The sequence below is a fragment of the Schistocerca serialis genome, chromosome 5 (genome assembly GCF_023864345.2).
Source record: "Schistocerca serialis cubense isolate TAMUIC-IGC-003099 chromosome 5, iqSchSeri2.2, whole genome shotgun sequence".
Lineage (NCBI taxonomy): Eukaryota > Metazoa > Arthropoda > Insecta > Orthoptera > Acrididae > Schistocerca > Schistocerca serialis.
In genome coordinates, this window is record NC_064642.1 from 415,839,165 (window position 1) to 415,858,115 (window position 18,951).

Sequence of the window (18,951 nt, forward strand, 5' to 3'; positions counted from 1 at the left end):
TTTTGTGCTTTTTGAATTATAGGCCCTAGCCAACTACATTAAAAGAAAATGCTTTACAGACATTAAACTTACAGTGTTTCATAAATAAAAATTCTGATTCATTCACCATCGCCTATGGTAGTACTGGATATAATTGGAGCAAGCACAGTAGCCAGAAACTCTTGCCAATTCATCAGTTAACCAGATCTGCTGACCAAGTCTATTCAACATAAAATATACCAATTACTTCCCATAGAGGAGGACAACAATGTCTGTAGAGTCTTGTATCCAAATGTATCAAAGCTTCTGACAAAGCAGAGGGCATTCAATCCACCTATTTGAACTTCTTGCACTTCCTGCCCAGTTGGAGAACCCAAGGGACTCCAGAAAAATCTATTTTGTGACTTTGCTATGTCAGAGAATCAGCTTAGGGCAACAGGCTGCAGGTATTTAAGTTATCTTTGATAGTTAGAGGTATAGCTTTTCAACACTTAGGCTACATTCATGGAAAATACTTTGGTTCGCCTGGGCTTTAACGGAAAGTTCATCTTTTTTTCCTTGGTGTCATTCAATGCTCTTTTCTTATTTTGCAGATCTTTATCTTACGATAAGCACACATGCTAAGAGAGTGTGTGTGTGTGTGTGTGTGTGTGTGTGTGTGTGTGTGTGTGTGTGTGTGTGTGTTTACTGCGTATCTGCCATTAGCACATCATCATAGGAGTAATGGCATTTCCTTGAAATATTACATCTATTGTCTTTTGAGATCTCTCTCTCTTCCTAAAATCAAAACAGAATCTGTGATTAGTGAATAATGAATCAGTCTTTTTTTGGCCTAGTTGAAGAAACTAATTCATAAACAATAATAATAAATGTAAACAGAAACTACATGACTAATTTCCTATGTGGCTTTAAAATCTTTTACATTATTATGCATTAAAGCTGCTTTTGAATCAATGCATACAAATTTTGAGTGTTCACATAACAAGTTTTTTAAATATTAGGCATGATGATTAATTGCTCATCAATGACAAAAATAAGGAAGAAATGTGTTGCAAAACAGGATATAAAAAAGCAGTGAAAGTTTAATGCATTTTGACTACAAGGAAACTTCACACAAAGGAGAGAATGTGACTGCAAATTCTCTCTCTCTCTCTCTCTCTCTCTCTCTCTCTCTCTCTCTCTGACACACACACACACACACACACACACACACACACACACACACACACACACACACACACAAGAAATACAAGGCACCCATGTACACAGTTAATGCTATCACAGAATTAATAAATATACCTTTGTATAAAAAACTATTTACACACAGTTAAACATTTCACATATCAGACAGCTGATCTTTGGAATAGTTACAATAAAATACTATAAAAACACAACAATATGCTGTACTTCTGAGACACTGGTTAAAGCATGAGCACAGTATTCCTTAACAAATAAAAGATACAGTATCAATATTCATTAAAAATCAAAATGGAAATGTAAGATTTGAGTCACATAAAAACATATAAAAATCAACAATACACATATAATGTGATGTTTGCTAGTCTATAAACAATAAATGAACAACAGCATCTCATTGGCAAATGTGTTAATCAGCAGTGGTTTCTTTGGTATTGACTTTATGGGTATTAAAATACTTTTCACACGTATACAGTCACAACTGCTTTCAGTTTTGATGTCACAATGATCACAGCCACGATGGTCGATTCACTGAATCATACGGCTGACGTATACTAAGTGCAGGGTGATAGCCAGGTGGGAAGCCAGAGGGAGGTGGCAAAAGGCCTTGATGCAGGACCATTGGAGAACTCGAATGGCGCAGTAGTTCATAAGGCTGGTATATGGAACCAGGGGCACCAGGGGGATCAACCAGAGCTTGTTGATGGTTTATAAAAGCTTGCGCCAGGGGAGAATAGGCAGGTTGACGAGGTTGAGAATGAGTGAATACCTGGAATGGATTTGCCGATGGTGCAGGTGAATTCTGCACCATTTTATCACGTCCAGATTCTGAAGCAGCAATGTAGTAGTTTGTAGATGCAGTCCGATAATCTTCAAGATATCCTGCAAAAGTGTCTTTGTCTGAATAAATACCCAGGCAACCTGGACGAGGTCCAAAGTTAAAGGCACTACCTGGAACAACACTAGTTGTCTTGAGAGATATAGCCGTAGGTTCAGAGATCACCGAGTCACCCTTTAGTCCCACATACTGTTGAAATGCTGTTGACCCTGAAACACTACTTGCAACAGACACTCCACTATTTGCAACTGCAACTTTTGTCTTTCGTTTCCGAGACTTTGGCTGTCCTTGCATTTCTGTAGAAGGGGATGCTTTGTTAGATGGCAAATAGTCTGTCATTTGTCTATTGTGTGATTTAGTGTTAGCAGATGCACCAGATATTTTGCTATGAATGGCTGGTGTCAAATCAGTAGCTTGGTGAGCAAATGGTACTTGGAGATCTATGGGTTGGGAGTCTTTGCTTGTCAACACTGGTGAAAGATCTGCAACTGGTTTATTTAAAGAGGCCTGTATATTTGGCGAGGTAGAAGAGCTTTTAGCCAGTGCTGATGACAAATCTGAAACAGAATGAGTAAATGTTGTCTGCCCAGATGTGGCTACACTGTTTTTCACAGATAATAAGGAAGATTCTTCTGATCTGCTGTAGGTTCCTTGGTTATTTGTGGTTTTTAAAGGTGGTGACAACTGTGACTGGGTGTAACTTAGAGAAGGAGCGGTAGGGCTGTTTCTACTATAAGGCAATGTTGCAATAGTGGAAGGGACTTGAGAGAACACGGGTACATTTGTAGCTGAAGTTGATGGAACGTGTATAGAAGACGAAATGTTCTGACTAAACATAAGTTGGTTTTTAACAGTTTTTTCTATGTAATATTGAGAGCTAGTTCCCTGAATTGCAGAAATACCTCTTCCATCAGTTGGAAACCTTTCAACAATGTGCGAGAGGTTAGTTACACTACCTCTTAAAGGTGCTGATGCATCTACTCCTACTGGCGACTGAGGAAGAGGTGAGAAAGGTGCTCGATGAAAGGAGAAATCTCCACTGTGTGCTGGTGGAGCAACACTAAGAGCGGATGGACTCGGTTGCGGCATTGGTGGTGACACCTGTCGCATTTGTTTATGTGGCACTGTGACATTTACATCTTTATGTGAATGCAACACAATGCAAGATTCTGGAGCCTCCGCATTCTTTTTGGACATAGTATTTTCCTTAAGCGGTCCATCATGCTCTAAGTGATTAGTCATAAAGGTCTTGTTACTAACGTTTGGCACACAGTCTGGTAGAGACTTACTGTTAGCTGCTAAATGACTCTGTTTTGGCGACAGTGAAGAAGCAGAAGAAAGTAAAAGGTTTGGAGATGAGGCATGAGACTTCTTTAAAACACCTATTACTTGAACATCATCATCAGATAATGTATTTTTTGAACACGGTGAAGAGAGTGGTCTTGGCACTTGAGGTGATGCACGGCCAGTCATAACATTTGGTTGATTGAGAAACTCTTCTTTCAAACGTGAGCTTTCAGAGATAACATCTGAATTTGTGACTAATGCCAGAGATTTATCATTCACCGGCATTGGGGCATGAAGGTTTTCCACATTACTATGGAATCTTTCATTCCCTGAAACAATATTAGGCAGAGACATTTGGTGTGCTCTCTCAGGGGAATGCCGCGCACAATCCAAAGGCACAGAATCACGGGCTTGATCTGCAACAAATCCTTCCAAAGGAGCTCGATCAGAAGCATGTGCTGGTGGAGGCAATCTGCCAACTGAAGATGGCTCCACTTCACTGTACAAACGTTTTTTTACAGGGAAAATGGATGATGGTTTCATGAGTGACTTAGTCATTATACTAGATGCTGAAGTTGATGTTCCTGTGCTTTGCTGATGGCTAGTTGAAAATGTTGTGACATTACTGGTATTAACTGATGAGGGTACATCTTCTTCTGCTGCTTGTGTTCTTGCAGCCCTATACTGATCAGTCAGTGGCTTACTTGTGTCATAATACTGCATCATGGGACTTGCACTATATACCGGAACACTGCTGTACAGGGACTTTGGTCCCAGCAAAGCTGCTGGAGATTCTGGTGATCTTCCCTGGTATGTAGAGTAGCCTATTGCATCATTAGCTGGTGGATACATTCGTGGACTATATAAAGGAAATGCAGATGAATGCATCTGGTCCCTTGGGCTACCATTGCTGCTGTTTTTGTCTGGACTTCCTTTCTGAAGTGAAGATGTATCTTGATAAAAACCAGCCCGTATAGTTCCATTGATAGGCTGATATGGAGGCAGCTTCAGGTTATCTTCTGGACGAGGAGATGCCATCAGGGGTGATGCAGCCACTGGAGAACGATGAAGGGGGGAAGGATAATGGGTGGAATAATTTTCCACACGAGGGGAGGAACCGTCTAGTGGGTCCATTGGATCCTGGCTAAATGAAGAACGTTCAGACATGCTGCTACCCGTGCTTATTCTCCTTTGACGAGAAATGTTCTGTAACGGTGAAGTTGTAGCTTCTTCTTGCCCACTTCTTTGCTGTGGGGAGCGTAATGATCTTTTCTCAGATTCTTCTGGCATTCTTCCACTATAGAGATCACCCATCGCAATGCTAGAATACTTTGAAGGGACAGACTCTCGCTCAAACGTATGTGATTTATCTGTAAAAGGAACATTTTGAGAATCAGTTCTTTCACCTGTAGGAAGAGATTCATTTTCTTGAGAGCAAGAGTCTGACTTTTTTTTCTGCACTGTCAGTGTTCTCGGAGCGCCAAATGCTTTGAACCACGCACTAAGATTTGGTGTAGCCTTTTCTTGTTTTGTTTGTTGTACTATATTTTTAGTGCTTTCTACAGACTCTTCAGTTTCTTTCTTTGCAGACAAATTTGAACACACGGATTTGTGAGATTCTGGAGAGACAGGCACTTTAACATCTACAGGAACCTTCGACAATTCGTCTTCTGAGAGATCAAATTTGGTGTCTTCAGCCTCCTCTTTTGTGGAAAAATTATGCCCACTGCCAACACCGAAGGCTAAAACATCATTTCTTAAGACAGACCCCAGACTAAGTTTTGGCATAGTTTCTTCAGACTTCACAGGTTGTAATGCTTTTCCATCTTTAGGTTTTCCAGCAATACTCCCATCTTCTGCTACTTTACTTGTACTCTGAATGTTGGATAGCAGATTTCCTTTACTCTTGCCTGGCTGTAAGCGATCAATTGTTCTTTGGACCTCTCGTTTACGTTGTTGTTTGGCAGGATCCTTGTTCAAACGCTTTTTTGATGCATCCTGTAAAACATAACAGAGATCAGATAAGCATGTAAGCAGTGTACACATAAAGGATAAATCCAGAGACAGAGAAAAAAGGAGAAAGGCTGAAGCATCAGGGACCTAAGAAAAAAGAAATAAACATCTACCTTAGCATTATGAAACAGATACATGTGCCAATCATATGTTTATAGTTTCTGCAAATAAAACATCCAATATGATTAATACTACCACAAACTCAAAATGGTATCTTTAGTACTGAGATGTCACAAGTAAAAGTGGAAGATCGAGATAGACGGCAAGGTCATCATATAGTTAACATAGGCTCAGATTAGGGAAGGATGGGGAAGGGCATTAGTCATGCCCTTTTCAAAAGAATCTCCTGGTATCTGCCTTATGCAATGTAGGAAAATCACAGAAAATTAAAATGCGGATGACTTGATGAGAATTTGAACTGACATTCTCCCAAAAGTGTGCCCAGTGTCTTGCTACTGCGCCACCTCCCTTGGTTCTTAACACAGTGAAGAGTTCCTTCATCTAGAGCTATGGAAAAAGTTAACTGTGAAAGAAACATTAAATCATGGAAGGAAAAGAATCATAAGCATAAAGATTTGTGATACAATCGCCAGCTCAAATGGTAAGTTCACCTCAAATTTATGTATCTTTAGCCCAGCTCTACAAATGAATTAAAAGTTTTTGATCTATTATGAATATTCGTAAAGTTAAAACTCTGTGCTGGGCAAGCCCTCTTTCACTTGACCTATCTCAAAACACTTCACCAACTAATTCAATAAAGCATAAACCTGTCACTAACTTTGGCCTTATCTTCAAAACCTAAGAAACATCCAAGGTAAAATAGCTGAATAAGTGTCTCCTTGGAGAAAGGGTACAGTGGAGAGACTAACATCATGAAGGTTTCAGGGCTGTTATGCTCATCAATCATGAAAATTCAGCACAACACATATTATGCTTAGAGTAAAAATTTAATGCAGCAACAACAATCTGTAGTTGCCTTCTACAGAAAACTATTTGTAACAATCTGGCAACTATTAAAGTTATTCTCTCACGAATAACATTACTATGGCATTAACGAAGAGCAGGTTTAAAAAAAGATTGCAGTGTCAGGTAAAGTTAGATGAAGTGCTTTGCTTAGGCATATTTTGAATAGTAGGACAATTTTGGGACAAACTATGATACAATTACACAATCAAGAGCTCATCGGTAGGAGAGACATGATCCCCTGCTTCCTTCTCCAGAGATGCAGCAAATTTATTAGTAATCCACAGTCTTGTGTATGAAATGCTTCATTTTCAGGTGCAATATTCCCAAGAAAACTTAAAATAGCATTTGGTCCTGAAGCTAGGATAGCTGGCTTCCACCCAGCAGGTCCAGGTTCGATTCCTGGTGTGGTAGCCAATTTAAATGGAACTGCTTAGTATACCTCATTTTGGCAAAGTATCGGAGATTACGATAGATCAAATGCTGAAGTATTTACCTTCTTGATACATCATTAATATAACATTTACTGTTTCCTATAATCATTGCTTTTATGAATGTAAATATTTTTGTAATTTCAATCATATTGATACAGTACATAAATCTTCAGATGTAAATACTGTATTCAAATATCTGTGAACTGCAAGCTAGGAAATCTTTGTTGTTAATTTATGTAAATCAGTACAATACAATTCGTCATGGAGTAACAAGCAGTAGTGGTTTTGTATTAGCAGGTTATGGAATATCAGAAGCAATAGTGTTTCAGTGAGTCACGGCAGAATATTGTGAAGTATATGCTGCAAAATTGTGATGTTAAACCATGGAAAAAGGAGTTGTGAATGTATCTGCACACATCTGTTGTTACAAACACTAAATCAGTGAAAGAAGTACAAGGCATTGCATGCCAAATAGAAAGAACTTAATTTTATTTAAAACTTCAACATTAAATGTAGCCATGTATTAGTTACTGAATCATTTTCTTATGCTACAAAAGTTTGTTTCACATAACTGTGTTTACAGTAACTTTCAATCACCATTTGGTTCATACAAATAAAGCACCCTTACACAAAAAAGTAATTTACTTTATATTTGTCAAATCATAACTTATTTTAGTGTCAGAATTTTGTTCCACAAAATTCTTGGTGGGCTATAGTAATGGAACTGCTCAACATCCCTCATTTTTTGTGAAGTATTGTAGATTACGATACTACAAAGGTCAAAGTAATGACCCTTGTGATCCACTATAAATATAATACTTATTGTTTCTTATTGTCACTCAGAAAGATAAAATTGTAATTATGATTTGAAAATATTCTCATTCTTCTTATTTATAGGATTTCTTCTGAAAACATTTAAAAAGAAATAGTAAATTTTATTAGGTTCATTAGAGGTAAAGAGACGTACACATACATCTCCATACTGCAACTTAACGTACTGTAACTCGTGCCGATTTGTGTGCATAACAAGCACCAGTCCATCTGAGTCTTCGTGAGTTGTTGTTGTGTGACTGCTTAGTTGGTTGGACTCTGCAATCTAGTATTGTTCAGTTAAGATGGAATGGCATGTTGAGCTGCATTGAATATTGGTTTTTGTAAACATTTTTGTTGAATTATGCGAAGTGTTATGAGTACTATGAAGTGAATGAATCAACAGAAATTTAAACAACTGAAGTGAAATCACAGTTCCTGCTTCATTTTTACTTTTCACTGTATGTATATGAAAGCAACAACCCATTCCTCTCATAGGAAGCAAGATCATCGAACTAGACAATCTGCCAAAGAGCAGTTCTACAGCCACACGATCAAAAGTTAAGTAACATATGTTGTTTTTTTTACAGCCACTGGTTCATTTTGTATTATCACGCAAATGGCCACATTGTTATTCAATGCCTATATTTTCTATATTAGTTGGTTTTGCTATTATTCATGCAAACAGAGCAAGGCGGCATGTTAAAATTGTGTTTCAACAGCTGACACCAAGATGTCCCTCCCATACACCCTGGCCACTCAGGTATGGCGTATCTGCAGTGATAGCAGCTCCCTTACAAAGGTCTTCACTGACAGATACTACCCGCAGACCTAGTCCCAAACAGATATCCTATACCACACCACCACATACCACCCCCCCCCCCCCCCCCCCCCCCCCGAGAACCACATGCCCCCTTTGTAACCCAATACCACAATGTACTGGAACAAATGAACCACATCCTTCATTAAGGCTTTATTATCTATCATAATGCCTTGAAATTAGGGACATCCTATGCAAGATCCTTACCAAAGGCCTTGCCAGGTGGTAACAAGCCAGATCACCGAAGTTAAGTGCTGTCAGGATGAGCTAACACTTGGATGGATGACTGTCCAGGTACGCAGAGCGCTGTTTGCAAGCAGGGTGCACTCAGCCCTTATGAGGCCAATTGAATAGCTGCTTGATAGAGAAGTAATGGCGCCCATCACGAAAGCTGACAATGGTGTGCTGACCACTTGCCCCTCCATATCCGCATCCACTGACACCTATCAGCAGAGGATGATATGGCAGTCGTAGGTAACGTTGGGCCTCCTGAGGCCTGTTTGGACAGAGTTTAGTCAGTTTTTACCCATGATCCTTCCCATCCCTCCTAAAGTGGTGTTCTGTCACTCACTCAACCTCCACATCATAATCCATTCCTATCCCACTCCCAATCCCAACCCCTTCCAAAGGGTTCATATCCCTATATAAGACTCAGGTGCAAGAGCTGACCAATCCGGCCACCCAACATTCCCTATTCCAGTCCTGTCACAGAACTATCCCACCCCATCAGAGGTCAGGCCACCTGTGAAAGCAGCCATGTCATATCCAAGCTCTGCTGCAATCATTGTTCTGCTTTTTATATTGTTATGATCACCAACCATGTGTCCATGAGGATGAATGGCCAATGGCAAAGTGGACCACCCTGTGGTGCAACATGTAGCTGTACAAAACATACTTGATTTCAATGGCTGATTCACAACCTGGGCCATCTGGATCGGCCATCAGGATCTGCCTCTCCAGCACCGGCTTTTCTGAACTGCACAGATGAGAATTATTCTTAAACACATTCTACACTCCAAAAATTATTCTGGCCTCAACCTACTGTCCCCACACCCTCCACACCACTTTTCTGCCCACCCCCTGTTCTTCAACTTCTTCACAATTCATATACCCTCACTCGCATTTTGTGCTGTTCTCTCCTGGTGCATCCACCGGTCTCTTATCCTTCTCTGCTAATTTCCTTTCTGCTCCCCATATTTCTCCTCCCTCTCCCTCCCTCACAGCCTCCCAATGCTGCGCCCGTCAGCCCTGTCCTGCCATCTCTAGTCCCTGCATGCTCCATTAGGCAGTGCCATTTCCTCGTTCTCAACCTGTACCATACTATCCCTCCCACTTCACCCTCTGCTTCAGATTGTTGGTCGAATTCGACGCAACTCTGTTACAGTTTGGCCGGAGTTAGTGATCAAGTGTGTGAGGCGTGCTTGGTCGTGTGAATGTGTTTTCATTTCTCTAGTCATCTTTACAGTGAGTAGCAATCTATCCTTTTCATAATACTGTTAAAATAGGAAAAGTCCTAACCATACATAAAGAAAGATTGAATGGTGAACCCAGCAGCCACTGTTTAGTTCCATAGTTCCAATGCCGTCTGTATTCAGTTAAACATCTGAAAATGGATGGCTACCAAACTAAAATTATTTCTTAGAAGAAATAACATTCTCTCCTCTGCTCAGTGTGCTGATGCTATATATGAGCTCCTTGCTACTACTCTATATCTTGTTGACATGAAATGCCCAGCTATAGGTATTTTTCTTGAGCTCATGAATGTTTCTGACATGCTAAACCACAACATACTCTTGCAAAAGTTGGATTTGTATGGAATAAAGGGAACTGGCCATAGCTGAGTCAGCAGTTACATCAAAGAACTAGCACAGTACATTCATATAAACAAAGTAAGTCAGTCACAAATCCTAAAGGTACTGTACCTGTCTACACAAGCCATAAAACAGTGTGTTACAGGGCACAGTTTCGACCCCTTGTTATTTCTACTTTATACAAACAAACTCCATTCTACCCTATAAACTAGTAAGGCATTTCGTTTCGCTGACAATACTAACATCCTTATCTCAAATATAGATGAATCTCTCCAGTTAACAACTGATAGAAATACAGCCCAACTAGCCTCATGGGTTGCATCAAACAGACTGATTCTGAATGTAAAAAAGATGCTTACTCCTCACCTCCATTCGGGATGGAACTCTTCATATTTCAACAATAACACTAAATGGAAGCAAGGTAGAATTTGTCAATTAGACATGATTTTTAAAGATCCACATCACGGACACACCCACATGGAAAAACCACATTGACATGATTAGTATCAAGCTAAGTAAAGCCTGTTTATGCTCCACTCACTGAACGATGATCAAATGCCAGCACAATGACATTATGTATTATGCTCTTTTCCATTCAATACTATGCTCGAATAATTTCTTGGGGTCCTAATACTTAAATAGTAAAATTATTTAAACTGTGGGGGGGGGGGGGGGGGGGGGGGGGGGGAGTGAGAAAGAGAAGCAATTAGAACAATCCTGTAAAAACAGCAAGGAGAAACCTGTAAACAATTATTTCAAAAACAAAACTTGCTGCTTCTCCCTAGTCAACATATATCTGAATAGCTCTATCACACAATGAAAAAGTCAGGATGGAATAATGACAATATTATGAAAAAGGACAGATTCCTACTCACCATACAGCGGGGATGATGAGTTGCAGACAGGCACAACAAAAAAGACTGCTAAATGAGTAAGTTTTTGGACAAAAGGCTTTCCTCTGGAGTAGGCAAAACACACACACACACACACACACACACACACACACACACACACACACACACACACACACGTGCATGTGGGCGCGCACATGCACACGTGTGCGAACACAGCTCAAACACGACCACTGTCTCTGGCTGCCGAGAACAGACGATTTGCAACTGTGCACGACAGGAGAAGCAGTCTGAGCGGTGAGGGTAAGGAGGAGGCTGGAGCAAGGAAGGGGAGGGAGAACAGGTGTGCTTGTGGGAGCATAAAGGGATGAGATTGGGGGAAGTACAGCAGACAGGTGCAATCAGAAGGTTAGATGGATGGCAGGGGGAAGGGGGAGGGAAAAGGGAGCAGAAAAAAAGAGATGTAAAAAGAGTGTGGGTGCATTGGTGGAACAGAAAGCTGTGTAGTACTGGATTGGAAACAGGGAAGGGGACGAAGGGCAGTAAATAACGATGGATAAAGCCAGATGGGTTATGGGAACATAGTATATATCTCAAGGAGAGTTCTGACCTGCACAACTCAGAAAAGCTTGTGTTGGTAAGAAGGATGCAGATGGCACAGGCAGTGAAAAAATCACTGAAGTGAAGAACATTGTGTTGGGCAGCTTGCTCAGCAACTGGGCAAACAAGCTGTTTCTTGGCCATAGTTTGTCAGTGGCCATTTATGCGAACAGACAGTTTGTTGGTTGTCATGCCCACACAGAACACACCATAGTTGTTGTGTCTTAGCTTGTATATCACATGACTGCTTTCCCAGGTAGCCCTGCCATTGATGGGTATGTGATGCTTGTGACAGGACAGGATTAGGTGGTAGTGCGAGGATGTATAGGACAGGTGTTCATCTATTTCTATTAGAGAAATATGAGCCACGAGGCATGAGGTTGGGAGCAGGGTTGGAGTAGGGATGGACCAGGATATTGTGAAGGTTCAGTGGGCACTGGAATACTGCTGTGGGAGGCGTGGGAAGGGTAGTGGGTAGGACTTTCCTCATTTCAAGGTACAGTGAAAGGTAGGCAAAATCCTGGCAGAAAATGTGATTCAGTTGCTCCAGTCGTGGGTGCTACTTCGCCATCTGGATATTTCTTACCAACACAAGCTTTTCTGAATTACGCAGGTGGCAACTCTCCCTGCGATATATACTACTTTCACGTAATCCTCTGACCTCACCTTTCATTAGTCACTGTCCTACATCCCTTTCTCTTTCCCCACTCCAGCACTACACAGCCTTCTATTCCACCAATGCATCCAGAGTATTTTTACTTCTCTCTTTTTCCATTACCTTTTACCTCCCCACTGCCTAACCGCTCGACTGCACATACCTACCATACCCTCTCCCCATCTCATATTTGTATGGTCCCCAAGCAGCAGTTTATAGGGCCCCCCACCCCCACCCCTAACCTACTATCCCTCCCTCTCCCTGGCCCAGCCTCCTCCTTACCCCCACCCCCAGATTGCTTCACTCATCACACACAGTTGCTTGCAATCTGTCCTTGGCAGCCAGATACTGTGTGTGTGTGTGTGTGTGTGTGTGTGTGTGTGTGCACGCGCTATTTGCAAGAATGTCTGCTCCAGAAGTTGGCCTACTGGTCGAAAGCTTACTTGTTTAGCAGTCTTTTTGTTGTGACTGTCTCCACTTATGGTGAGCAGCAATCTATCCTTTTCATAATATTACCCATGTTTGAATTGCTCTCATTTTATAAACAAGAACATAAATGCACTGTACAAGAACAAAATCAGTTCTTCTAAACTGTATACTAATAGTGTTAAGTGTATGGGAACGAAACTGTGCAATCATCTTCCAAAAGAATTATGACATATTCCAGGAGTGACATTTTTTTAAAAAGTCTTTAAGAGCACTTCTAACATAGCACTCCTTCTACAGCATACAATACTTTCTTGAATGTACCTCATAAATTATATTACATACTTTATTATCTTTCAAAACTACCTTATTTTATTAGAAATACAGCCTATTTTCCGTTAATGAACTTTAGCCATGTGATTATGACCAGCATAATTAATCGAACTTGGTATTTCACAATTATGAATAATGTGTAATATATCTTTATGAAACAATGTTGTGGCTACATATCTTTGACCTGTCCCATATTCTACTGCACAATTTTGTACACAACACAATTAAATAGTGCTATTAAACTGCCACTGACTTAAAACTGTCAGCAGGATAGCAAAAGTACAGCTTTCTGATATTTATACCAAACTTATCAAAATAAATCTCTTCTGAGAATTTAGAATCTGAAAATAAATACTGGAATGAGTGAAGGTAGTAACTCCTCATACAGTTGAATCATTTACAGGCACATAAGCAAGACTGAGAATATGACTAAGTTTTGGATGAATCCAAAAGTTAACAGAATACACATTCATGCATGCATGCAGCTGCCAATGGCGTTCAGTGTGTATACCTGGAGGATTCATTCAACATTTTGAAGAGGCTATTCCTGCAGATTAAGGCAGTCTTTGGAACAGATGATGCATTTCATCTGGGTTCTGAGGTCACACTTGGGTCACTCCAGTGACTGGCAGAGTGTCTGAGAACAGCAGCCTCATGCATGGAGTTTCAACGAAGCTCAAAATTTGCAGCATAGTCTCCAGAACTGATCATGTGACCCTCGTTCTGATTCAAGTGGAAGGACTGAACCAGAGACTTCGACAGTTCTGTGAAAAGCTAGGTTGTGATTTCCTGCGCTTGCTCCCTAAATGGGTCAGGTGTGCACTAACATCAGAAGCTGCTACACAGGTAGTTGACTGTGGAATGCACACACGGTTGGTTTATTTTTTTATTTTTAAAGGTTATAGTGACTGTCCATCCAGATCAGATAACAACAGCTGTGGGACTCAGAAGTATAAACGTAACATCCAGAAGGATGCCACAAAACTACCACCCAATATCTTTGATGTCAATTTGTTGCAGATTCTTAGAACATATTCTGGGCTCAAACATAATGAGCTATTTTGAACAGAATGACATCCTCCAAGTCAACCAGCTTGGATTCCAGCAGCAGTGTGGCCTCAGTTGCCTGAGACTGCAGTCATGTGTGTGTGTGTGTGTGTGTGTGTGTGTGTGTGTGTGTGTGTGCGCGCGCGCGAGAGTTGCATTTGCATGAGTGTGTGTGTGTGTGTGTGTGTGTGTGTGTGTGTGTGTGTGTGTTTGTCATCTAATTTTGACAAAGGCCTTACTGGCCAAAAGCTACATTTGTGACAGTCTCTTTGTTGTGCCTCTCCGCGACTCAGCAACACTGCTATATGGTGATCAGCAACTTTCCTTTTCACAATATTGTTGGATTCCAAATACATTGATAATGAGTAACCCAATTCATAATTTTCTCATATGACACAATGAAAGCTCTAGATCAAGGCAGTCAGGTAGATGTAGTATTTCTTGATTTCCGAAGAGCATTTGACTCAGAACCACATCTACACTTCTTGTCGAAAGGATGGTCATATGGGGTATCAAGAGAAATTTGTGACAGGATTGAGCATTTTCTGGTAGAGAGGACACAGCATGTTATCCTGCATGGGCATTCATTGTCAAATATAGAAGTAACTTCAGGTGTACTCCAGGAAAGTGTGTTGGGACCCTTACTGTTGCTGTAGTATATAATGGCCTTGCAGACTTTTCGCAGATTATGCAGTTACCTATAATGAAGTAGTGTCTGAAAGCAGCTGCATAAGTATTCTGGCATATCTTGATAAGGTTTCAAAGTGGTGCAACTTGGTTTAGATGTTCTAAAATGTAAAATTGTACACTTCAAAAATGAAAAATACAAAGGATACTATGACCTATGACTACAATATCAATGGACCGCCATTGGTATTGGCCAACTTATACAAATACCTATGTGTAACACTTTGCAAGAATATGAAATACAAAGATCACATAGGCTCAGTCATGGGTAAAACAGATGGTAGACTTCAGTTTATTGGTAGGAAACTGGGGAGATGCAATCATTCTGCAAAAGAGACTGGTTACAAATCACTTGCATGACCCATTCTAGAATATTACTCAAGTGTGTGGGACCTGTACCAAATAGGACTAACAGAGGTATTGTAGGTATACAGAGAAGGGCAGCATGAACAGTCACAGGTTTCTTTGACCCGTGTGAGGGTGTCACAGAGATGCTGAAGGAACTGAACTGGCAGACTCTTTACAACAGACGTAAACTATCCTGAGAAAGCCTACACACAAAGACTCAAGAATTGGCTTTAATTGATGATTCTATGAATATACCACAACCCTCTAAGGATCATGAGGACAAGATTAGATTAATTACAGTGCATGCAGAGGCATTTAAACAATCATTCTTCCTGTGCTCTATACACGAATGGTAGGAAAACCGAAAAACCGACACAATGACATGCACTTCACAGTGGTGTGCAAGGTATAGATGTAGAATAGTTAGGCTCCTCTTATTCCAGAGTCTGAGTGAACTCCTTTTTAACCTTTCTCAATCTATCCATCTTTCCACCCTGAGAATGACACAAATAGTTATGAAAGCTAGGAAAATTTATTGTATTTTTATATGCTCCTATCAGCAGTACTTAGAATTGCATCTCCTGAAGGTAAGTTCCGATCAGTCATTCTCTCTTCTCGTAATTTTTTAATTTTCGCAAGCAAATTATAAAATTTTTCTTCTTCTGCATATTAAAAACAAATGTTTATGTTTTATTAATGCTAATGATATCTGATGTCTTTATGGGCGTTATACGAGGGCAGTTCAATAAGTAATGCAACACATTTTTTTTCTGAAGCAGCGGTTGTTTTATTCAGCATTGAAATACACCAGGTTATTCCCCAATCTTTTAGCTACACAACACTATTTTTCAACGTAATCTCCATTCAATGCTACGGCCTTACGCCACCTTGAAATGAGGGCCTGTATGCCTGCACGGTACCATTCCACTGGTCGATGTCGGAGCCAACGTCGTACTGCATCAATAAATTCTTCATCATCCGCATAGTGCCTCCCACGGATTGCGTCCTTCATTGGGCCAAACATATGGAAATCCGACGGTGCGAGATCGGGGCTGTAGGGTGCATGAGGAAGAATAGTCCACTGAAGTTTTGTGAGCTCCTCTCGGGTGCGAAGACTTGTGTGAGGTCTTGCGTTGTCATGAAGAAGGAGAAGTTCGTTCAGATTTTTGTGCCTACGAACACGCTGAAGTCGTTTCTTCAATTTCTGAAGAGTAGCACAATACACTTCAGAGTTGATCGTTTGACCATGGGGAAGGACATCGAACAGAATAACCCCTTCAGCGTCCCAGAAGACTGTAACCACGACTTTACCGGCTGAGGGTATTGCTTTAAACTTTTTCTTGGTAGGGGAGTGGGTGTGGCGCCACTCCATTGATTGCCGTTTTGTTTCAGGTTCGAAGTGATGAACCCATGTTTCATCGCCTGTAACAATATTTGACAAGAAATTGTCACCCTCAGCCACATGACGAGCAAGCAATTCCGCACAGATGGTTCTCCTTTGCTCTTTATGGTGTTCGGTTAGACAATGAGGGACCCAGCGGGAACAAACCTTTGAATATCCCAACTGGTGAACAATTGTGACAGCACTACCAACAGAGATGTCAAGTTGAGCACTGAGTTGTTTGATGGTGATCCGTCGATCATCTCGAACGAGTGTGTTCGCACGCTCCGCCATTGCAGGAGTCACAGCTGTGCACGGCCGGCCCGCGCGCGGGAGATCAGACAGTCTTGCTTGACCTTGCGGCGATGATGACACACGCTTTGCCCAACGACTCACCGTGCTTTTGTCCACTGCCAGATCACCGTAGACATTCTGCAAGCGCCTATGAATATCTGAGATGCCCTGGTTTTCCGCCAAAAGAAACTCGATCACTGCCCGTTGTTTGCAACGCACATCCGTTACAGACGCCATTTTAACAGCTCCATACAGCGCTGCCACCTGTCGGAAGTCAATGAAACTATACGAGACGAAGCGGGAATGTTTGAAAATATTCCACAAGAAATTTCCGGTTTTTTCAACCAAAATTGGCCAAGAAAAAAAATGTGTTGCATTACTTATTGAACTGCCCTCGTAACATTGCAATAATATCTTTAACTTCCAGCGTATGACATTCCAATAGACTGAACATCTCAGAAACATTACTTGTGCATTTTAGTTATCTTCACAGATGGTTCTGAGTCCTTAGTATTGTGAGCATGATTGTGTACATGTGTCACACACTGTGGAGTATTTTGCCCTAGTAGCTGAATAGAATAATTGCACTGTAATAACAATTAATTTTAGCATTAAAAATATCTTCAAAGGCAAGAATATGTGAAATTTTAAGTTTGTTGGGAAATACTTTCTTTATTATAAATGTGGTGCAAGCAATGCATTTGGAGTTGACTGGGCACATGCTGCTCATGGTGTTTTCACTGAGAGCAGTCCAGGAGTGCATTCATGATGGCAATAAAGTGAAGTATTTGTTAGAATCACGACTTTCTTCTTGCCAAACTAGCTGCCTAGACTTAAAACTAAAATAGCACAATATAAGTGTATTTTCAATTCTTCGTGTGCGTATTATCTGGTTTAAGGTTTATTTTGGCATAAAAAAAAGAGCTAACATCACCTTGAATATATGTTTGAAAAAATCTTCGATTATCTATGCAGCTTTTCCCCCCACATTAACCTGAAAAATCAGGAGTACATTAACTCATTAACTGGTACCAAACACTGGATCATCTCTCAGACAACATGAAAATGAGCCAGTCAACTATGATATTTTGGCTTTTACATAAACACCTGATAGACACCAAATGCTGGGTAGCATTACAGTTTGCAGCCAGTCATTGGTGAAGTAATTAAAGGTTCATGTGCCTAATTATTACCTTACCATCACCAGGTACTCTTGGCTGTACTGAGCTGCTTTAGCAACTCAAGAATGCCATTGCAATGTTAAATAAGTGATGTTCATGTAAGAGCCGATACTGCTTGTGCATCAATAACAACAAAAAAATACTTGTAAGTGACAGCTCTTTCTCATTCATTACAAATGTAGAAAAAAATCATTAAATCATAAAATACAAAATACATACAAAAGTATAAGAAAAATATTGTTTACCTTTTGCTCCTTACGGAAAGCTTTCTCATGTGATTTAGAACCATTTTTATGTTCATCCACACGAGTTGACCCATCATATTCTTCTGTTCCAGTGTTCATGAAATATGATGGGGAATTACTTGCAGATGAAAATTCAGAGAATCGTGGTGTGTCATCCAGCCACTTGTTAATATCCTAAAAGAAAAAAAAAATATTTGACCTAACATGATGTGGTATGATACCGGTATTACAATAAAAAGTAAAACAAAATTAAACAAGTGACTGTAAGTGTCGTCTTTTAAATTTGATTAATCATATTGCAGATTCTTCCAATATTATTTGACCTACCATGGTGTGGTATGATACCAGTATTGCAATAGAAAGTAGAACAAAATTAAAAAAGTGACTGTAAGTGTTGTCTCTTAAATTTGATTAATCATATTGTAGATTCTTTCAATAAAACTTGTTTATGTCCCTTCACAAAGATGTATGATGATTGCTGCTATACTTTAAATGCCATGTGCAATGTCAGCAAGACTTTCACAAAATGTGTTAATCACTTTTAAGGAACAGTAGGTTAGTACTCTTTCTCACAAACACCTGTTAATCCATTTCTGGAAGAAGAAGAAAAAAAAGAAAAAGTTTATCAGATTTCAAGGCAAAGAACTGCATCACACATCATCAAGATTCCATTCCCATTAAGAGGAAGACAATCTTTTCTTGCTGTGTCTAATCTCATTAGCATCCCAATGGCAGCTGCAATATGAATTCC

General features: G+C 40.3%; 1 protein-coding gene across 1 annotated transcript in view; it reads right to left on the bottom strand.

Moving 5' to 3' along the window:
• Window positions 1-593: 593 nt before the first annotated feature.
• LOC126482350 (uncharacterized) overlaps window positions 594-18,951 on the bottom strand; it is a 281,287-nt gene continuing 262,929 nt past the window's right edge. Inside the window, exons 12-13 of the mRNA XM_050106430.1 lie at window positions 18,201-18,374; window positions 594-5,299 (exon numbers count right to left, since the gene is read on the bottom strand). Of these exons, the coding sequence (XP_049962387.1) occupies window positions 1,685-5,299; window positions 18,201-18,374 (3,789 nt within the window). The 3' untranslated portion in view covers window positions 594-1,684. The remainder of the gene's footprint in view (window positions 5,300-18,200; window positions 18,375-18,951) is intronic.